The following is a 23,781-nucleotide window of genomic DNA, read 5'->3' on the forward strand; positions in this document are numbered from 1 at the left end:
ATACGTTGCAATATTGCGTCCTTTATCTTCGACAACCATGTTATGCATTATGATACATGCATACATGATATATCGTAGAGTATCTAACTCATAATGTATCGCTGCATGTTCAACTATGTGTCTTTCAAAACCCCAAAAGCACATTCAACATCCTTACGTGCTCCTTCTTGTCGTCTCTTGAAATATTTGTCCCTTGGATTTATTGGGTGTCGAAATGCCTTCACAAACGTGTAATATTGTGGATATATTCCCTCTGTAAGGTAATACCCAAACTTATATTCGTTTCCATTCACTGTGAATAGAGCATCCAGGGCTTTTCCTGACAAAAGATCGTCAAATATTGGTGATTGATCAAGAACGTTGACGTCGTTGATAGAACCCGCAACCCCAAAAAAAAAACATGTCAAATCCATAAATCTTGTGAAGTAACAACCTCTAAGACCAACGAAGGCGCTCCATGATGACCACTCGAATACTGGCATTTCCACCCCACGGGGCAATTTCTCCATTTCCAGTGTGTGCAGTCAATGCTCCCAAGCATACTCGGAAAACCATGTTTTTCTTCATGCGCCGCATATAGTTGTTGCATACATGCAACGAAGGTTTGCGTAAGTATTGGTCACCGAAGGTTTCAACAACACCTCTTGCAAATAAATACAAACTTTCTTGTGTGGTCCTCTCAGACATTCTCATATAATCGTCAACAGAATCGGGGACTCTCTCATTGCCATAAGTTTTATTGCAGCAACACATTTTTGCAACCATGTGAAGCCTCGTTTGCCTCTAGCATCATATCTTATTTGAAAAAATTCATACCTAAATAAATATTAAACATGTAAAAATTGTATTTATTTTATCTAAAAGTGACATTTTATAGATTATAAAAATTGAAACAAACAATACCTAAATAAATATTAAACATGTAAAAATTATATTTATTTTATCTAAAAGTGACATTTTATAAATTATAAAAATTGAAACAAACAATACTTAAATAAATATTAAACATGTAAAAATTGTATTTATTTTATCTAAAAGTGACATTTTGTAATTTATAAAAGTTGAAACAAACGATACATTGCTTCCATAGCATTGGCTATCCTTTCAAAGACATTTTTTCGCAAACGGAATCTTCTTTTGAAATCGTTTGGCTGGTAGACACAATTTTCGGCAAAGTAATCGTTAACTAGCCGTCTATGCCCTTCCTCATGATGTCTATTTAACGCCGCACGTCGCGTGAGTAGTGGAGTTGGATCTGGCTGTAGTAGATTGTCTGTATAATATTGGTACATCATAGTCACGTACAAATCGTCTTCGTCGTTATCATCGTTGTACGGATGAGCCGGGCGATTCATATTTTGGTTTTGAAATATTGAAAAAATTATGTAGTTGAAATATTGAAATATTGAGAGAAATTTATGTTTTTTGTATTTAAAAATGATATAAGTTGTATGTATTTATAGTGTAAAAAAAATTTTAATTAGTTACCGTTTGAAAAAAACGGTCGAAATTATGACTGTTTGCATCAATTATACGCGTTATGGCTCATTGTCGTGATAACATTTAGTAACATAACACCTAATAACGGCAAGCCGGGGCGGTGTTCCACCTGTTATGGCGCCGTTATTAGGTGCCATGTCACCTATAACGGAAAGCCCCGTTGCCCACACCCGTCTCTCTGACATATCCCAAGCCCATTCCAAGTTTTGTAGGAGAGCGTCCCACAACCAATCATGGGCTTTAACCAGGGCCAATCAAGAAAATCCTAAACGAGGCCACATAACCTATTTACAAAGCACGAGCAATTTTAGATGATTTAAAAAAAATACTAAAACTTATTAAATTATAAAACTCTTCGTGAATTTGAGAAGGAATATTCACCAAATGACCGCTTTTCATGCTTAAATAAGTAAATATTACAAAATGATCTTTTGTATTGGAAAAAGCCTAAATGACCATTGAGTTCGAAAAATGACATTTTCGAGCTTCGATTCTCAAACACTAATTTTTTGAAAAAAAGAAATTTTGAAGATTGTTTCCATCGATTTTCTAACCCATTATGAGTTTTGGAGCTGTAGTTCTGATAACGGTATTTCACAGTTTCAAACGGGTCAAAATATTCACATTTGAGTCTTTTTGTTGATCTATTTAACGGTGAACTTTATATAACTTTAAATGCTCAACATGTTTCAACTTTTAAATTTCCAGGATGTCATGGAAAGCAATATATCGGTGTATAATTATTTTCCAAAGTGCACATATAATTTTGGTGTAAAATGTGTAATTTGTGAAATCATGTTTTTCTCAACTTAGTTGTTATCAAACCATCAGGTAAAGAAGACGGTCATGAAGGAGTTACAAGCCAATGACTTGTAACGTGCTGTCTAGAATAAGTGCATAACAAGTAGTTGAAACTTAGTCTTAATGACAGAGTTATCCTAACAAGAACCTTGCAGGTGGGTTCTTACCCACCCGAACTTTTTTTTTTCTTTTTTTTTCTTTTTTTGTAAACAAATGCCAAAAAACCAACTTGTAAATTGTCATATGTGGGTTTCAATTGAAACAAGAAATTGTCTAAAAATTATATAGTTCACGATGCGATAAACATGTCAGACTAATCTCTCATATAAGTTGTCATCGTTCAAGAAGTGTTTATTCCTAAACCTTTGAAGATATTGTTATTTAACCATTTGTCCTTATGGGGAAACTATTATAACATGTACATATTTGTTTATGAGTTATAATATATACTCATTAATTTCAATAATTCATTATATTTTTGTAAGTAATATTTTTACATTTATCTTGTATAAATTAAAAAAATTGCTACCAAGTAACACACAACTTACATATAGCCAACATATATTACTGTTGTTGGTTGTAGTAAAGGCCACATGGTTGTAGTAAAGACCTCACATGTGTAGATTTTTTTATGGTTTTTTGGTTTATTTCATTCTCTATAGCCCTACCTATAGGATTACAGCTACTAAATAAACTAGTAAATAATCACAAGACACAAAAACAATATAAACATAAAACAAACAATTTGTCTATACAAACTATTCACCATCAAACCACGTAAACCAAATTGTTATCTATCTGTCTGTCTGTCTATCTATCTGTTTCAAGAAAGACAGACGGTCTTTTCTTTTAACAGATGTGTGGCTAAAATAAGCAACTCCACCATCTCAAAACCAGCTGCTGACACACCATCAACTTTTTCTTGACTCGTATCCAACTCAGATGCTGACCAACTTACAGGAACACAACTCCCAAGAGCCGTCTTTAAAAGCTTTGTTTCTGTCTCAACATTTTCAATAATGTCTGGAACCGTATCCGTATCCGTATCCGATTCTTTAACCTAAAAAAGTTTCACAACAATTTATTATTCATAAACTATCCAAAATATTCTTTTTTTCTTGTATTTTACCTTAACTTGATGGACAAAAATAATAGAGTAAATTACACGAATGGTCCCCTATGGTTTGGGGCAATTTGCACGTTTGGTCCTTAACTTTTTTTAACTCGGAAGGTCCCTACTGTTTGTTTGTTGCCCGCTTGGTCCCTGTGTTACATAAAAAGACTATTTTGCCCTTGATTTTTTAATTTATTTAAATAAACACACCCCCAACCTGATACAGATACACGTCTAACAATCAGAAAAGGGAGCACGTTGGGACCACTAAGAGTGTATTCTAGAAGGGGAAAAAGGGCAAATCCGGAAAGTGGCTAAGTTGGTTAGGGAGAGAGAAGAGAATAAAAGGGAGGAGAATATTTGGTTTTGATCATCTTGTTATTTGTTATGTTTGTATTGGCTCAGGAGTATTCATGCTCTATGAGAGAGGGACCATTCCCTGGACAATCTTTTGATTGGTTTTGATTACGTTTAATCAATAGAAATTATCTCTCCTTCCATTCATTTCAGCTCTTACAAAATTTTCTTACATAAGCTAGTATTCTATCAATTTCCATTCTCTATCACAACCCGACTTCCACCTCACATTACTTTACCTTACCAACCCCACTTTATTTAAATAAATTAAAAAATCACGGGCAAAATAGTCTTTTTAGGTAAGACAAGGACCAAACGCGCAACAAAAACAAATAGTAGAGACCTTCCGAGCTAAAAAAAAATAAGTTTGGGACCAAACGTGCAAATTAACTCAAAATAATATAATTTATATAATATAAAATGATTACCTTAATGAGAGACAAACGAAGTCTACGAATTGAATTAGTTAAATGCTCCATGCTTTCCAAGCTCTCCTTGAGAGATATATATTCAACTTTCATTCTACATAACATATAATAATAATAAACATATAATCAATAAAAAAATAAATATAAATACATGAAAGAAAGAAAATCCACAAACCTTGCAAAATCCATGGTAGCATTACAACTTTTCTTGCTGATATCTTGTTGAGGATTAATCCATTGACTAAAATATGTCTTTTTTAATAAACTTTTTAATCTTCCATCTTTATCTTGAATCATGCTTTTCTCTTCTTTATCGATTACAAGCTTATCATCATTCAGTTTCCTATAGTCATGTCACAAACTCTAAAATCATAAATATTTTTTTTAAATGTTGAATGAAAATTATTGTTTAAAGACAAAAATAAACAATTAAACATATACTCTTGTAGTAGATGGTATTCTTGCTTCAATTGTGCTAATTCCATAAGAGCAACCACTTTTTCATTTGTCACCTATTCAAATATTCTACACATAAATATAATACGAAACTAATAATATTATAAACAAATTATTGAAGTAAATAATGAAATTTTACTTGATTCAAATTTCTTTGTAGCTCCAACATTTTACTTTCAAGAGCTGCTTTTACATTGCTTTCTAATAAATATCTCTCTTCTTGTTGTGATAGAAGCAACAATGCTGAAACCTGAATAAAGTTTAACCTTTTTAATAAAAAATGAAAACCCCACAAAAAATTTTATATTTTTTATATATAAACACAAACCTTCTCTTGTAATGCTTGAGCAAGTGGTTCAGAAGCATCCCCTAATTCAGAACTACAGCTTTCTTGTAATTCAGAAACATTTTCCTACAAAAATGTAAAATAGAATTTTATATTTTATCTTTATTACATTAAAAAATAAATAAATATTATATACCTTAGTAATAGTATCTGAACCAATATCAGGGCTTATATGTACATCACGACAATCATTTTCTTGAGGAGATAAATGTTTAAGTTCTTCATTTATATTAATTTGCCCCATATTTTCTTTAATAAAATCAATAACTGATTTAAACTGAGAAAATTCCTCTTGAAGCAAATTTACAATATCAACCCTGTGTTGAGAATATAAACCACGTAAGACAGATATGTCCCTCTTCATCTTTTCTTCCAAAAAGATCTGTATTCAAATAAAAAAAGAAATTATAACTTATCAAGAATTTAAACATCATAAGTTTACTTATCATTTATCAATGAAGATTTGATCAATTGATCTCACTTTCTTGTTTTTTAAATCACGAACAACTTTCTTCAAATGTTTCTCAATCTCCAATCCCTGTTTCCCAAAAAAATAAAAAGGTAAAAAGTTAAGTAAAATGACAATAATACCCTTTTAAAATTTGTACAATTTCATTAAAATGTTTTACCATTTGTAACTTGCTTCGAAGATTGATTACAGATTTTCTCAATGCCTCCACTTCTTCCTCTAATGCAGTCTGTCTAAATGAAAAGTCAAAAATGTTGAAAGTTTAAATTACTAAATTGCCATTACAAGTTCTCTATAACTTACAATGTATTTACTGGTTGATGTTTCCTCATCTTGTCTATTGAAACTCCACATGTCTTCTGAATCATTCAGTAAAGTGATACACTTTTCTTCCAAATTAACATCATTGTATTCGTTTGAAGAATGTTGTCTGATGTCATACAACTTAGTGATCACCTATAACATGTAAAATGATAATCTTTAGGTGTTTTTTTCATCGAACATGTATTTAACTATTTATAGATAATGTAGCCAATGTAAATTAATCACCTGTTTGAATATTTCATTTTCCTTCTTTTGATTTTCTAGATCAGTCTGAAGGGTAGCTGAAAATTTCTTTTCTTCAAGAACAATTGAGGTGAGTTCTTCTATCCTGGTTTATATAAAAACTTTAAAAAACATAACAGAAATGAATAAAAGATAATGCCTTTTTGAAGTATAAATATAAAGTTCTTACTTTTGCTGGATAATTCCCAATTCTTGTGTTGCAAGTTCCTCTTTTTCTTTGGCTATTTCAGCCTATCAGAATTCAGAACCATATACACGATTCAAATTACAGGATTTATAGAATAACAATTTATGTAATTAATAGATAGAATCAAGAAACTAGACCTCCATTATTGCATTATCACGTTCAGAGAATGCAGCACCAACACAGCCTTGGAAAAATTTAATCTGCTTCTCTGCTTCTAAGCTCTGAAGAGGTTAAAAGACAAAATTAACCTCACTAGAACAAGTTGATATGTATTCCAACAAGCATATATATACACTAACCTTCTTAAGCTCTGAAGCATGTAGATCAGCTAACTGGTTCTGTAAAAAGAAATAGCATTATAGTAGTGATGGATGTCAAATAAGAAAAGTAAAATGACAGAATTGACCTTACTTTGATAAGGTAAGACTGTGAAAGCTCTTCTTGGAGATTTACATTCTCTCGCAGACAAGAAGTTAACTTTTTCTTCAAATCATCTATTTCCTGCTCCAGACCAGCTGTCCTAATTGAGTATTAATATCACAATTAAAGATTGTTACAATGGGGAAATGTGTTCATAGTTTTTGTATGATGATGTACCTTTGAAAATGCATTCTTGTAGCAACAGCAGCGTAACTAGGTCCAGCATGTTGCATACACATTTGTTCGATATCACTCCGTAGTTCATTTCGTTCTACAAAGCAAAAATCGCAAGAAAGAAATTTATAACAAGTAGAAATTCAAATCAGTTTGTATTTGATTTGAGATAAAGTGAACGATGTTCTAAAATAACGAAAACATAGAAAAAAAAAAAACAGAGCACAAACCTCGCTCCAATACTTCAATGCGAGAAAGCAAAGCGGCTCGATCTTCTAACCTTTCATCCATGGTCGCAGATTCCTATAACACAAACTAAAAGTAGAATAATTATCACTAGGGATACAAAAACAATAATCAAAACAAAAAAGACCTTCATCCAGTAATCACCATGGATAAAAACTTGCTTAATTGAAATCATATATGAATTCAGGCAAGCATTCATGACATATTTTGAATGTCACAAAAAGGTAACAGGGATCTTCATCAAAATTACAGCTTAATCAGTGAAATTCAAACTAGGTCAAACAATATTGTGTAATTTTTTGAAGACGGTGAGATGCACAACCCTGCGGACGTAAAATTAGGGCATATAAGAGCAAATAAAGTTACCTGAGGAGAAAAATTGGAAGCCCTAATAATCAGAATTAACCAGATGGACGAGAAAGAAGAAAGAAAGGTTCTTGTTCGTTTATTGCTTCCTGCCAGGAGGGGGCTTCTATATTACTGAATTTGTTTTTTGTTTCGTTTCTTTTTCGTCTAACAAAAATAATGAATTTTGGAAAAGAAAAAGGAAACAATTAAAAACTGAAAAACGTGGTTAGTCTAGATGAGACATACCATCTTAAGTCTTAACCCAATAAGAACTCGATACACGTAAACAGTTTTAGCAAGGTGGTGTTTGTTTTTATCGAGGAAATCGACAAATCGGTATTTTTCTATATTTGCATAATAAGATGTTAATCAAAAGTTTTTTTTTAATGTTTTTAGTCTTTATAAAAAAATTGTTTTTTAAAGTCTTCATAAAAAAACATGTTAGTATTGGTGTTGTTGGTGGAATGGTGGCGGAGAAGATAGTGGTCAAGGTGGCAGATTCGGAAGTGGTGGTGGTGGAGGAATTATCGAATGCGGTGGCAAGGTTACGGAGGCGGTAATGGTGGCAAACGTGGGGTGGATGTAAAGGTGGCAGAAGTGGAGATAAAGGTGGTGACAGAAGAGATGGCAAAGGTGATGATGTCGGTGGAGATGGTGACGGCGACAATAGCAACAACAACAACAGTGTTTGAGGCACGATAGTGGCGACGGTGGTGACAGCAGTGGTGGCGGCGACAGTGGTGGCGGAAACAAAAATATCACATTATGGTTAGAACTTAAAAAACATCGTCCAAAATCATAATCTATTTTTTATGAAGAAAAAAAATATGTCAAAAAGACATTTTTATGCCTGGTTTTCTAAAAATCAAACAACTTTTCATCAAATGTCTTTATGTCCGTATACATAAAATGTCAAAAAGACATTTTGCCAAAAAAAACAAAAACAAATATCACCAAAGAGATTTCAATTTGCTTAGTTAAAGAGATTGACATCATAAAACACAAAAAATAAACGACTAATATTAAAATCAGAAATCTCAACTCGAAAATGACATATTTACTTATATGCATTTTCTTATTCTTAAGGTATATCGGATAGTCCCAAACTTAAAACCACATAAAAGAAAAACCTGAGATTGAACCATTTTGTAATGTGGAAGTTGTTTAGCCATCTAAATCATTATTTCACTTTCAGATTTTTTAGTTTCTTTTATTTCCCATTCCACACTCTAAGGCTCATAGCAACAGCTACGAGAATCACATAAACCAATCAAAAGTCTAAAGCTCAGAACATCCAAGTTTGACCAAAAGTCAAACTGGTTAAAAGTTAACGGTCAACCTCCATTGACCGGCGTGACCAGCTCCTTGGTTACACGGTGGTTGCTAAAAGACAAAACAGTCGCAACTGAATCTTTTGACCTGCGTCGCAACCTACCACCCACTGCGTCGTGGTTAACGTCCAAAATAGCTTAATTCATTAAGCTCTTATCCCTTAACATCCAGAGCTTAAAAGCTCGGATCTAATGCTTCTAAGGGACTTAATGGATCAAGTTCATAACTTTATCCATTACACAACCAAACCAAGTCTAAAACTCAAACCCTAACTCCTCTAGGTTGTTGTTAGGGCGATTACTTGTACATGGTTCCAAGGGAACCAATGCACACCTCTTTTCCTTCAAAAACAAGTCTAGAAATGAAACCAAACCAAGCCTAGAGTTGCCCAAAACTTTGAGCTTTATACCTTCCAAGGCTCCAGAGGGTGCAAGAGATGCAAGATTTAAAGTAAAAATCACTCTCCAAGCAAAAGATCACCTTATTTTTTTCTTGCAAGAGCACACTAAGGCTTGAAATACCAAGAACACACACACAAGGCACTTAGGGTTAGGGATCTCTCTTCTGAATGGGTGGAGACTAAGAGAATCAGCAAAGCCTAGAATTTATTGCACTTATGGCCCACAACCTGAGATTTAGGGTTTCCACCACCGCGTCGAGGTCCGACACCTGACCGTGGTGTCGCTTAAATGATGTGGTCGTGTCGCGATGGGTCTCCACCGCTGCATCGCAGCCGATCAAAACCCCCAAAACTCTGAAGTTGAAGAAAAGAAGTGTGGAATTTACCTTTTCAATAATGAAATTGATAAAGACTTATATACGCAACAAATGGGTAATTAGTTTTTGAGTGGTAGTTTATTGTCGTATATTGAAAAAAAGTGTTTTAGAAAGTATCGATAACAATATAGTTATGAATATATCTCAAGATATAAGACGTCGTCCGACTCAATTGTAAGAATTTTATTATAACTACTGAAATTATGTTTAAATATTTTAAGACATACAACCCGGCCCGTTAGTAGTATTTTGTACTCTCATTTTTTTCAATTTCACTTACGTAATGAACCACACGATTTTTTGTTCTAGATTCGCCACTGGCAAGGTACTATTGTATCACTAGACCGCTAGTGCTTTGTGTTTGACATCATCAACAATGAAAGCTATCACCCAAAACAAACCATATTTATAGAAAATTTCCATCATTAATTATCAAGACTAAACAGAGTAATACCAATTTCCCCCTTTTGGATGCCAAATAAGTTGATTGTTTATTTGGCATAATTCAAATAAAAAAAATAGATTTTAGAAGAAAAAAAAACTTTGAGGGGAGATTAAAAAAAAAAAAAAAAAAAGAAGAAGAATCCAATATGCCCATGTACGGTGTATTTGACCATAAACAAAATTATTCATAACAAGTTGAAAATCATTACAACCAATCTTTCATGATACACCTTATGCTTTCAACTTTAAGTTACAAGTACTATTAACGATCTTTAATGTCTCCTCTGCTACATAATGACCCGTTAGGTGGCTGACTCTGTACCCACAAGAAGCGAAATCAACACTCAAATTACCAATAATCACAACAAGAATAAACACCATCTTTAAAATTATGAAACTGATGTATTAGAATATCTAACAACAATCTCCCTTTCACTATAAACTTAGTAGCATTATGACAATCCCCACACACTCACAAATTCTTATGAGTGTCTTAGGTGGCTCACTAATAATCTCATACACAATCGCCAATCTCTCACTATGACTCATAAGGAAACAATCTTTTTCATCCTCTTCAACGTCTTGCAACATAAAACTATAATAGCCAAGAATCTTAATTTTCATCCTTAAATCAGAGTAAATACCCATTTTCCCCTTCCAATAATTTATCTGAAACGACCTTGTATCTGCATAAATCCTACACACACCTAGAAGCACACCCCAAACTGATGCTTCATACCTCATGGTCACTTGGTTGAAGTATGTAACCATCAATATCATAAAAACAATGTCATGGATACAAATCCAAATACATGAACTTGTCGAATTAAAGTGGCTTGGTGACGACTTTGTTAAACTTTAGTTATATAGAATGCAAGAATTTTTATGGTCGTGCTTCATTGCTAAAGTGTATCAAAAGGCATATGAGGAGTGAAGTTCATGCATATCCAATAGTCAATGGGATTGTTATATGGTCACCATTATATGTAGTCCTAAACGGTGCTGCAATTAAATGGGTTCAATAAATAACAACTTTAGGAAGTTGGCCACATAATAATTTCTTAAGGGTTATATTTAGTATTGAATGAGTGTAATAAGCTCATCTTTGCCTAGCAAATTGTTCCATTTCCAGCCAAAAAAACAAAAAAGAGAGCTCAGTAAGGCCTGATAATGACTTCACTTACAGATCAGACAAATTGATGGACCCCACCAACAGAAAGGCATGAAAACATCATCGCTCAATAAGCATGCACCAGCCGGGAATCGAACCCGGGTCTGTACCGTGGCAGGGTACTATTCTACCACTAGACCACTGGTGCTTTTGTGTCTTTCATTGTCATCTGTGAAATTTATCACCCAACACAACCATTACAGAAATTACCACTGATGCCAAATAGAAGTTGATTGTTTGTTCGACCAGAGACAAAAACAGAAAGAATTGGATAATCCAACATGCCCATGTACAGTTTATTTGACCATAATTATAACAAGTTCACAATCTTTACAAACAATATTTCATGTTTTACACCTTATGATATCAACTTTAAGTAACAAATACTACTAATGATCTTCAATGCCTTTTCAGCTCATAACAACCCAGAACCACAAGAAGTTCAATCCACACCGCAATTACAAATAATCACCACAAGAACATACTGACATACACAATCTTTAAAATTATGAAACCGATCAGAATCCCTAATAATCCCATACACAATCACCAATCTTTCAGACTTTCACTATGAATCATAAGAATACAATCTTTTTCATCATCTTCAACATCTTGCAACATGAAAACTATAAGCCCAAACGTAAGCATGTTTCATAAGAACCAAATATGTCAGTCAAAAAAAAGAAAAAGAAAGAGCTCAGAAAGGCCTATAATGCTTTCACTTAAAGATCAGAAAAGACTGATGAACCCATCCACCAGTAAGACATGAAACATCACAGCTCTTAATAAAATATGCACCAGCCTGGAATCGAACCTGGGTCAGAAGCGTGGCAGGATACTATTCTAACACTAGACCACTGGTGCTTTTGTTTTTGAAGTTATTATCTTCTTTGATATCAATAGATAACTTGATAGTTGAGAATGAGTTAATATCCACTTTTACTTTTCAGAATGGAATTATGCAAGCAAAAGAAACACAATCCTCAATCATGTTTCCCACTGTTTTCAGAATAAAAAATATAGAGCCGATTTGGAGTGTAACGTAAGTTTTCTATACTTCATTTTTGAAGTATACGCATCAGCAGAAGTAAAGGAGATAGAAACAAAAAAGAAAAAGGAGAGCTCAGTTAGAACCTAAGTCATCATTTAAGATGAGAAAATACCGATGGACCCACCACCAGAAAGGTAATTTTCATCATCGCTCAATAAACATGCACCAGCCGGGAATCGAACCCGGGTCTGTACCGTGGCAGGGTACTATTCTACCACTAGACCACTGGTGCCTTTGTGTTATGATTTATCAACTGAAAAATATATTTCTTAGAAGAATCCAGATGATGGCCATTTAAAACTAACTGCAATCATTTTTTCTTTAAATTCCAAGCTAACACACAACCAAACAGTGAAACAAAACGATGGTCCATGTGTCTACTTTTATTTTTTCATCAAATGTTGTATTGATAAAGGGTTATATGAACAAAGACTCTTTGCTTACAATATTAAATAAGAATAAATACCCATTTCCCTTTCTAGATGTCAATTAAAACTGACTGTTTATTTGACCACAGAATAAGTTAAACAAACAAAAGGAATTAAAGAATATTTTGAAACAAGATGAAAAATAAATAAATAAAATACAAGATACCAATGTACATAATATTATTAGACAATAATAAGATGGTCCGTTCAAAAAAAAAAGACCATAATAAGATGGCAAAGCCTAAATCATCAATGGGGGGATGAAAGATTACATTAACGAATGCTAAAAACAAATATCAAAGGAAACAATAAAACTATACGTCATCACAACATACACTTCCTACATGGCTGTCTTTTTTGATTTAAAAAAGATTTAAATCAAAATATTGTTAGATTTATTGACTAATACGAACAGTGACAAAGTCATGATCAAAGTAAATGGGTATTCCAAACCGATGGATTCGGTTTCTTGGTTTTTCGGTTTTCCAAACTCGGTTGTTGGTTTAAACTCAAACCCATTCGAAAAGTTTAAGTTGCTAAAAACTATAAAGCCTGTGTTGCTTATATAATAGATGTATAGGAGCTATGTTTCATGTTATGACCGATGTGAGATAATTTTAAAATTATAAGAAACAAGTTGAAAGAATATAAGATAGAAACTGATAGAAAAAATACACCAGTATCAAAGCCAAGATTTGAAATAGAGACATTCAAGTTAAAAGTTTAGTTTTACCACTTGGACAACTTGGTACTTGTATTAAATTTTCACAACATCATAATATAATAGGTATAAAATCTGGATAATGTTATATAAGATCATTTTATATAGTTGTGGAAATAAAAGAAAAGAAATGTTAGAAAGAAGATTCGAACTTGCAACCTCCATAAAAACACCCTATCACCATAACTACCTGAACCAACTATAACTTTTATTATTATTTTGCTAAACATATTTATATACATTACATAAAACGAAATTTTTTAAAAAAATCACACTACTGAAAAAAAAGAAAAAAAAAATGTTAAGGGGTATCCCGGGCTACCCCATGCTCTACATTGGATCTGCTCCCTAAATACAAATAATTGAATGAACATATGTTGTACCTAGGATTCACGATTATGAGTTATCTTGCTTTAGTATTTTACAAATGTTTTAAAATTCGGTCGCCGTGCTTTGTTCGTTTGATATTTATTCTTTTCAAAACCATATGCACTCCGTGAATTCGATATCGCTTACAATATATACTTAGGTTTACTGGATTTTATTTTTTTCTTACATTGGCGACATGGGATCAAGCATACTAGTTTCAATGATACATTGTGCTTACATTCTTCCATAATCTATAACATAAGTATTAGATAACATACTCATTCCAACTATCAAATGACATGTTTACACTTTACATACCTTCCTATTTATGATCCTCTTGTCAAGAACACACCTCTTGGTCGATTATCAACATGTATGCCCAACGATTTATCTTTAAGGCATTATACTTTGTTAAAGACTTAGCTTTTAATATTTTAATTACTTTATCAGTATATTAATCCCACCAACTGTTATTAAAATACAAATAGAGGCAATGATGATTTGCTATTCATTAACACAAAATTAGTCTTTAACAATACAGAGGTCCGTGTTGGAGCTTGTTTGGCCTCCGTTTTTGTTGTTTTGGAGAGCCCAACCCAAATCATGTATTTGGGTTTAATTCAATCCTACTCTTTTTCAATGGCGAAGGTTATATTATCAATGGGGATTTTTTTGATATTAAAGGAGTGTAATTAATAACGGCATCGTTTGATACCAATTTATATTCCCACCAAAAATAATAAAAGAAGAGCTCAGTAAGGCCTAGACCACTGGTGCTTTTGCTTATATTTTCGAAATATAAAAAAGATGGCTCAAAACAACCATAAATCAACTTTAATAGTTGCAGAATCTCCATCAAATATGAATAAATATTCTTTTTCAAGACTAAGAATAAAGACCCATTTTCTACTTGTAGATGCCAAATTAATGTTGAACTTTTTATTTGCCCACAATTCAAATCAAACAAACAAAAATAGTTAAATACATATAAAGACAGGTAAAACAAAAAGAATTGAAGAATCCAACATCCCATGTACAGTTTTATTTGACCATGATGAGAGATGAAACAATACATTAAAAATTAAAAGAAAGTAATAAAACTATATTACATATACTTTGAACTTTGAATCAAGAAAACAAAAGGCTAAAATAGCACAATACTAGAAAGAAAAAAAAAAATTAATCATAGCAAGTTCACAATCTTTTCATGTTACACCTTATGATCTCAAACTTTAAGTAATAAATACTATTTATGATCTTAAATGTCTTGTCAGATACAAAGTGACCCACTAGATGACAGTCTGATACCTATCCACACTGAAACTACCAATAATCACCACAAGAACAAACACCATCTTTAAAATTATGAAACCGATTAGAATCCCTAACAACAATTTCCCTTTCGGTAACTTTCGATATAAACTTAGTAGCATTATGACAATCCCCACACACCCGTAAATTCTTAAAAATTCTAATAACCGTCTTAGGTGGCGTACTAATAATCCCATACGCAATCGCCAATCTCTCACTATGACTCATAAGAATCCGCTCTTTTTCATCCTCTTCAACATCTTGCAACACAAAGCTATAATCCGGAACATAACCAATAATCTTAATCTTCATCATCAAATCCTCTAATTCTCTATATATTTCATCACATTTCGAATGCGAATAATTCCCCGTATAAAAAACTTCCATTCTCTTATCGATTTCAACCGAACTCCACCCAGGCGTCTTCTTCAACCCCTTTTCATTAGCCATTAACCTAACCCTATTCACCCCTTCCCATTTTCCCGCATTCGCGTATATATTCGATAACAAAACATAATATCCAACATTTCCTTCATCAACTTCCAATAACTTATCCGAAACCACTTTTCCCAAATCGGTATTCCCGTAAATCCTACACGCGCCTAAAAGCGCGCCCCAAACCGATGCATCGGGTGTCAAAGGCATAGATTTTATAAAATCATACGCTTTTTCTAACTCCCCGGCTCTACCTAACATATCGACATAACACCCGTAATGCTTCAACCCCGGTTTAACCCCGTAATCTTTTTCCATCGCGTTGAAACACTGCTCGCCTTGTTCGATTAACCCCGAATGACTGCAAGCGGATAATAACGAAATGAAAGTTATCGCGTCCGGGTGGGCCCCACTCTCGATCATATTTTCAAAAAGTTTCATACACGTTTCCCCGTGTCCATGGATGCCTAAACACGAGATAACCGCATTCCATGGGACCGAATTCGTTTTCGGGACTTCATCAAATAACAACATCGCATCTTTCACTTTTCCACATTTTCCATAGAAATCGATTAAACATGTCCCAATATAAAGGTCGAGAATTAATCCGGTTTTTAATACGTTCGAATGACATTTTTGCCCTTCTTTTAACGCTCCGATATGGGCATAAGCCGGAATTATACTCGCCCAAGTTCCTTGATTTGGGGTTACGAAATTTTTTTCCACCATATTTTGAAACACTTCAATGGCGTCACTTGCAAGACCGTTTTGCCCATACCCCGTAATCATCGTGTTCCAAGAAACAACGTCTTTTATCGAAATTCTTTCAAAAAGTTCACGGGCGTTTTCGACATTTCCCAATTTCGCGTACATGTCAACCACCGCGTTCCCAATTATAACATCTTTCACAAACCAAGATCTTCTTAGGATAAAACCATGGACACTTTTGCTACCTCGAGTGTCCCTAGACTGCGCGATACTAGAAGCAACACTTACTAATGTCAACAAATCGGGGGCGAATCCGTCTTTTTGCATCTCACGGAAGAACCAAAGTGCACGATCCGGATTTCCATTTTGCTCGTACGCGGATATAATCGAATTCCATGATACCAAATCTCGAGTCACCAAACTATCAAAAAACTTTTGAGAAATTTCAAGTTCACCGAATTTCGCGTAGAAATTTATAAACGCGTTTCCAACAAAAAGATCGGATTCGAGTCCGTGTTTTATGACATACAAATGGATTAATCTTCCTTGTGACATATCATCCATTTGTGCACAAATGGGAAGAACAGTTGAAACTGTAACAGAATCCAATTTAATCCCTTCAAATTTCATCTCATCCAAGATTTGTAATGCCTTTTCGCCTTTTCCATTTTGACAAAACCCTGAAATTATCGCATTCCAACAACCCATGTCTCGAAAGGGCATATTTGTAAATATCCCATAAGCAGCATCAAAGATACCAAAACGACAATACATATGAACCAAAGAAGCAGCTACAAAGACATCCCATTCCAACCCTGTTTTTGATATCCATGCGTGAATCTTTTTTCCATTGTTTATATCACGACATGCTTTTATCACAGGGGGGAAAGTGTAAAAATCAGGTTTGACTTCAAAAGTCAACATTTTGTATAAACAAGTGATAGCATCAGTATGCGCACCATTGTGGACATATGCAGATATCATGGAGTTCCAAGTGTAAACATCTTTTTGTGGGATTTGATCAAAAGTTTGTTGGGATAAAGAGATGTTACCAAGATTGGCGTAAAGATTGACAAGTCTTGTGGAAATGAAGAGACTTTGGACTTTTCCCAATACGATAAGTAATGCGTGAAGGCGTTTTGCAAGGTGGGTTTTTGTACATGAGTGAAATAGAAGGTCGATGTTAAGCTCTCTGTTATTGGTCCAGCTGTCATCTGATGAAGAAGTTTGGGTATGAAGAAATCGCCCAGAAGAAAGAATGTTTGGAAAGTAGTTGCTTTTGTGATTTGGCAGAAATCTGGAAGAGAAAAATAAGATCTTTAAGTACGAAAAACTGAAATCAAAAGATTATAATAACATGAGAATGAGATGATGATGGATGACAAGAATAAAGTCTTAGTGTCTTACCTACCTCCAATCAGAAGCCTGAGCATCGAAAGAATGGCTGAGGGCACTATATAGAATATACAACTCTTTCAACACCGATACAGAATTCTAAGCCTTTGGATAGTGATTTTCCTGTAAGTTTTGTGTAATTAATGAGCAATGTGTAAGAGAAAGAGGAATGACAGGTAAAATTACACACAGAACTCACTCAGGAGTTTTGTCAAACACCTTGTATGCAATGGAAAGCAAAGCTATATCTTTATAAAGAAAGCATAGCTTGTACCTGGTAGAACACTTATTTTGTTGTCATACGCCGTTTCTAGACCTACTCATAGTTTTTCCGGTCGTTTCATTCTAAGAATTACAACTTACCAATTCATGTATGTTGACAAATTGGTTTTCGGCTCAAAGAAACACCGAAATAAATACAAAATGGGATCCAGCAGAGTTTTCGTGGGAGAAAGGGGGTGTTTACCTGACTTCCACCGAAAAGATGGACGGCGACGGCGATGGATATTTAATGCAACGATAAACGGAGAAGATGATGGCGATGCAGGGCGATTTCTTGGGTCATGCGGGAAAAAAGGCCGGGCGAAAAAGGAAGAAATAAAGTGTTAATGACGTAAAAGCCCTAACATTTACATTTTTTTTTTTCTGATGGTTACCCCAATTTTAATTTTATTCTTGGAAAAACTCATAACTTATCAAGCGAGAAGGGAGTCATTCCCTCTCAACCTATTTAACCCATTGTCACATCAGTTTTTTCATCTTCTCTCTTCCATCTTTTTCAACCCACAACGTATAGAAACCCTATCTTTTCCAACCCACTCAACCCACTTGCCACATCTTTATTTTTTATTTAATTATGCTAAAAAATAAAAAATAAAATAAAATTTAACATTTTTTCTAAAATCATATTAAAAATATCAGTTAATTAAAATAAATATAATTTAATGAATTATAAAACAAATATAAATTATTAAAAATATTTGAAGTGAATACTATTTTAATAAAATCTATAAACTATAGGGACTAAAATGAAATTTATATATGAACTAGATAATACTTTACCCTTAACCTATTTCGAGAAATATGCCGCCTCCATTTATCTTCTCTCCATAACCATCTCTGCTCATTGTAACTCTCTTTTTGCTTTCCCCATCATCAAAAAATAAAACAAAGAATTTTGTTAAAGAAGAATAGAAGAATAGAAAGAGAGAAAGGAAACGGCTTCACCAACCCGTTGAAAGCCCCGTTTCTTCCAACCCGTTGTTCCCGCTGGCCGACGGTACCACATCCCAGCGGTACTGCCGGTACCCACCACCCAAACCGCCACGACTCCCTCCTCCCTAAGGGTGTGTTTAGGATTCATTTTTTAAGTTAAAAGTCATTTTGTAAAAAGAAGTTTTTGTAAAAGAACTTTTTTTTGTTTAGAAGAAGATATTTAAAATGTGTTTGGATGGACTTTTAAGACTTTTAAGATATAAAAGCCAAAAGTCACAAAAAGATGGGATTTCATGATTTTTTAAAAGACTCCTTTTTAGGCATGGCTAAAAGTTAATTTAAAAGGACTTTTCTATTTTGCCAAACATCTTTTGGATTTTTTTAACTTTTTAGAAAAGTTAAAAGTCCAAAAGTTGTTTTAAAAGCAAAGCCAAACACCCCCTAAACCTTTTTCATTTATGTCGATTAAGATGTCACCAGCTCTTTACCTAGGGATGACACTCGTGTCGGGTTCATGTTGGTATGTTAGAATGCATTGATTTGTACACGTCCAATATAATTATATGTCACATGTTGGTGGGTTATAAACATCAACCGGACACACGACCCGTCTAACTCGTTTAATTATATGGGTTCGTTGGTGCGTGAGTTAGATTCACATTTGTGGGTTAGATTCGGATTGGTAGGTTGGCGGGTTAACCCATGAACCCAAATATTATTTACATAATAATGATGATCGGTTTGATTTATGGCAAGCAACACACATAGGTTGATACAAATGGTTTTCAACAGAGTTTTCGTGGGAGACAGAGAGTGTTTGCTTTAATTCCTCCGAAAAGAAGAACGGCGACGGTGGTGGTTGTCAATGCCAACAAAATTAATATACCTTAAATCTTACACTAAAAATATTGTATGGTCTGAAAAATTATATAGTTCATGGTTCGATGCAACTTGAATGAAGTGTGTCAGAGAGACTAATCTTTTCATGCGAGTTGCCATCGTCCAAGAACTATTTATTCCTAAACCTTTGAAGATATTGTTATTTAACCATGTGTCCTTATAGGGAAAATATTGTAACATGTACATATTTGTTTCCGAGTTACAATATATGTAACATCCCAAAAATACAGGCAAAAAAAATTCATTTTTAATTACGTTATTATAAACCAACAATATAATAAATCATCCATAATATCATGTCATGTCAAAACCAAAGTAGAAGTAATCAAAACATGTTATCATAAAACAATATCAGAGTGTAATCCCAAAGATCTCACGTGCGGAAAACCATAGTGTGATGCTCTACGATCAAGCCGACTCCTTTCCTTTAAAAACGAGTACCTGAAACCAAAATTGAAAACTGTAAGCACGAAACTTATTGAGTTCCCCCATCATACCACATACCACATAATGTCTGTCCCTCGGTATCTCTCAACCGGTATCTGTCTGGCATAACTGGGAGTTGGACTCCCCTTCGATATCTTTCAACCGGTACTCGGGAGCTAACCTCCCATTCGGTATTTCAACCGGTACTCAGGAACTAACCTCCCCTTCGGTATCTTTCAACCGGTAACCGGGAGCTAACCTCCCATTCGGTATCTTTCAACCGGTATCCGAGGACTATTTCACCCCCTATCACTATCACATAATAACATGTCAAAAACATATTGGTTCCATGATAACATAACATAATCATACTGAATCACATAATGGCATGTCATAATCATATTGGTCACATAATAACATCTCATAAACATACTGCTAGGCACGCATGGGTTATGTCCACCCTCTTCGGTATATTTCAACCGGTAACTAGGGACTATTGCACCCCTACTACTACTAACACATATCTTATAGTATCCCAGCACAATAAGCATATCAAATAATGGCAACCAGATAATTATCACAAAGACAATCATCTCAAATATAGTCACCTACTGGTGGGCCGGCATTGGTGCCTTAGACCCACCCATACTGGAAGGTAGCTCACCTCACACTGTTGAAGTCCCGTAGACATAACCCCGAGTTGCTGGATGACAGATTCCCGATCTGTCAACATCAAAACATCACCCAATTAATAATTGGGTTCCAACACATAAATACATACTTAGGGTTAAATACTACTTTACCCTTAACTTAGCTTTATTCAAGCCCAAGGCCCAATCCAAAGGCCCAAAAGTCAACTATGAGTCAAAGCCAGACACGTGGCCTAATTTTCCAAATTGGGCCCAAACCTTTATAAGGTCTTACCATAAGGCCCAACCATTTAGTCCAGTCCAACATTCAACATTCTAATGGCCCAATATCACATAATCACAAAGGCCCAAACTATGGCCCATCTATGGCCTGATTTTCCAAATTAGGCCCAACTCCTCAGATGGGCCTTACCTCAAAGCCCATTAATTATCCAATCATCAAGGCCCAATAAAAGGCCCAATAATAAACCCAAGTGAAATTAGGGTTTTCACATAAAATGACGATTAGGGTTAAGTGTTTCTCACTTAACCCATTAAGGACTTAATCCATTAAGTCCATCATTCTTCTAAATAAATCATATGGTGTGATTAGGCTTAACACACAATTCCATTCCAATGGCCCAAAAGTGGGTCCCGATACGTCCAAGCCCATAAATCCAATATTAGGGTTTTCTAAACCCTAATTAGGGTTTCCAACCCCATCTTAGCCTAATAGGGCCAAAACCAAGTCCTTAAGCCCATTAGGGTTTTCCTTAGGTCAATTAGGGTTTTAGACCTTCGTCCAAACATCCAAAAAGCAATCCCAACACAACTAAGTACACCGCCACCCGACACGGTGGCCGGCAGCGACAGGAGGCGGCAGCCACAACCTCACGGTGGTGGTTTCGAGTTTCTTTCATTATTCTTTTGGATTTTACAATTTACAATGAACTCCCAAAATAATCAAACACACTACACTAAAATAAACACACGCACGCAACCACCCTTGTGGTGGCCAGCGGTGACACGTAGTGGTGGCAGTTCTTGGTTTTCCAGCCAACCAACTAATAAATATAACATCACACTCATCAAAAACACTCATACACACACTAAAACACACCTACACGGCGGCACATGGTGGCAACCACCACCTCACGATGGTGGTGGTGGTTGTTATTGGTTTTTCCGACCAAACAAACCACCTACAACACACACAACATGTGCTGGACATGAAAAACACACCCCATCGGACATCTCGAGGCGGAAACATCAGCGGTTGTGATCACAGCCACCACCTCACGTGGTGGTGGCGGCGGTTTACCTTGCTTCCCTGCCTGAAATAACACAAATATTCCACTGTTAGCTCTGAAATCAGTCTATAAAGGCAAACACGCACAACCAGCCACCTACAAGGTGGCAGAACATCGTCGGAACGCCACTGAATGGCAACCAACGGCGGTTACGGCCTCAAACAGCTAGAAGGGATGAAGGAGGTGAAAGATGGCCTTACCGTGAGCATTTCTTTCTCACCTGACTTGTGTCCGCCAGTCACAGTTCTGAATTCATTCTTGGTGGGGTTTCTTCGGCCGTTCGCAACTTCACCGGAGCAGCAGAGGATGTGACGATGGCGTCCAATGACAAGGTGGCAGAGGCTAGAACGGTTGTGCCTGGCGGTCTTGCTCAATCGGAAACGGGAAGGAAGTGTGCGGTTGGAGATTTGACAAGCGGCGGAAGAGAGATCGTGAGATGGTGGCGGCTGTAAACGAGGCTAGGGTTAGGGTGGTGTAACGATATGGAACGGATGGCCTGATTTATCTCGTGTTCATACAAACTCCATGCGAGTTTGTCACTTCCAATCCCTTCATCACATAAACTCTTCAAAACAGCTCCATAAGTGTAGCGATCTACTTTCGAGGTATTAATTAATTAAATTTTCTTAAGTGAATAGTTGGACTATGTTTGAAATTTACATCTTGGATTTGGACCCTTAGACTTTTGGGCCGAGTCGTAGGCTGCCCATGAGTCGTACGCGGGGCGTAACCAGTTGTACGCGGGGCCTAGTGGCATTGGATGCGCGGGTTATAGAAGGCGTACGCGCAGCGTACCATAGGGTACGCCAGCGTACGCGGCCAGACACTAAACCCTAATTTCGGGGTTTAAGAGCTATATGAACCCCATTATAGCCTCCCTCCCTGGTTTCTTATCAGCCTCCTCACCCACAAGAAAACCCTAACTCGTTCTTACCCTCTCTTTGTGTGATTTTGCTCTTTGTGAGAGTTTTTAGTGAGGAAGAATTGGTGAAGAAGGAAAGAAAAAGTTGGAGAAGGAGCTTGAGCTTAGAGATCTGGACTAGACTCACTCTTTGTCACCAAAAGGAGGTATAAAGCACTGAACTTTCTTCCTCATATGCTAGATCTAGACTTATTGAAGTTTTGGACATTTTTAGATCCAAAGGTTGGACCTTGATCATGAAAATTTTTTTTGAGCTTGGGATTGCCATCCTTTAAGACTCAAACACCTTCTTAGTATTAAAGTTTCGACCTTTAAGGTTTGCATGAGGCCATGCATGAGATCTAGCCATTTCTATGGAGTTAGGATATTGCCTTTGAAGTTTGAGCCTCTTTGAGCCATCCAAGCCATCAAGTAAGCAACTTTATGGCTTAGGACGTAGAATAAGACGTGGATTTGTAATTGTAGCTTCTAAATCGAAGGATTAAGCTCTAAAGAGAAAGTTGGCTTAACTGGGCTATACGCTGGGCGTACAAGGAGGTACGCACGGCATACAAGCCAACAGCCGGTACGCTCAACGTCCCTAGAGGTACGCCCCGCATACGCTACCAGATTGGACTTTGAGCATTTGGGCCTCGGTGTGGGCTGTGTTTTGGACTTAGGGTCTTTGGGCCTTAGGAGTCATAAGAAGTTAGTAAATATGGGCCTTATAAAGGTTTTGGGCCTGGGGTAAGGCCCAATAGAGAGATTTGGGCCTAATGTAGAAATTAGGGCCATTGTGGGCCTTTAGTGGGCCATTGGAGGTTTTAGATGGAATTAAGGGTTTG

General features: G+C 35.5%; 2 protein-coding genes and 2 non-coding genes across 4 annotated transcripts; all 4 read right to left on the reverse strand.

The window, feature by feature from the left end:
* Window positions 1-3,003: 3,003 nt before the first annotated feature.
* On the reverse strand, window positions 3,004-7,597 carry LOC111910935 (uncharacterized). The gene is made up of 18 exons (XM_023906733.3): window positions 7,432-7,597; window positions 7,050-7,134; window positions 6,823-6,916; window positions 6,637-6,745; window positions 6,525-6,563; window positions 6,363-6,446; window positions 6,208-6,269; window positions 6,021-6,123; window positions 5,775-5,927; window positions 5,632-5,700; window positions 5,484-5,540; window positions 5,139-5,384; window positions 4,985-5,068; window positions 4,796-4,906; window positions 4,642-4,712; window positions 4,376-4,543; window positions 4,201-4,294; window positions 3,004-3,361 (listed from the first exon to the last, which is right to left on the reverse strand). The coding sequence occupies exons 2-18, from the start codon at window positions 7,108-7,110 to the stop codon at window positions 3,125-3,127; spliced, it is 1,842 nt and encodes a 613-aa protein (XP_023762501.1). The 5' UTR covers window positions 7,111-7,134; window positions 7,432-7,597; the 3' UTR covers window positions 3,004-3,124.
* Window positions 7,598-11,214: 3,617 nt separating this feature from the next.
* On the reverse strand, window positions 11,215-11,285 carry TRNAG-GCC (transfer RNA glycine (anticodon GCC)). The gene has a single exon. It is a non-coding gene; the product is annotated as a tRNA-Gly (tRNA).
* A 1,064-nt stretch (window positions 11,286-12,349) lies between these two features.
* On the reverse strand, window positions 12,350-12,420 carry TRNAG-GCC (transfer RNA glycine (anticodon GCC)). Its single transcript has one exon. It is a non-coding gene; the product is annotated as a tRNA-Gly (tRNA).
* Window positions 12,421-14,867: 2,447 nt separating this feature from the next.
* LOC111910934 (pentatricopeptide repeat-containing protein At4g33990) lies at window positions 14,868-18,199 on the reverse strand. The gene is made up of 3 exons (XM_023906731.3): window positions 18,022-18,199; window positions 17,568-17,678; window positions 14,868-17,457 (listed from the first exon to the last, which is right to left on the reverse strand). The coding sequence occupies exons 2-3, from the start codon at window positions 17,591-17,593 to the stop codon at window positions 15,030-15,032; spliced, it is 2,454 nt and encodes an 817-aa protein (XP_023762499.1). The 5' UTR covers window positions 17,594-17,678; window positions 18,022-18,199; the 3' UTR covers window positions 14,868-15,029.
* Window positions 18,200-23,781: the final 5,582 nt, after the last annotated feature.

The sequence above is a fragment of the Lactuca sativa genome, chromosome 9, assembly GCF_002870075.4.
Source record: "Lactuca sativa cultivar Salinas chromosome 9, Lsat_Salinas_v11, whole genome shotgun sequence".
Lineage (NCBI taxonomy): Eukaryota > Viridiplantae > Streptophyta > Magnoliopsida > Asterales > Asteraceae > Lactuca > Lactuca sativa.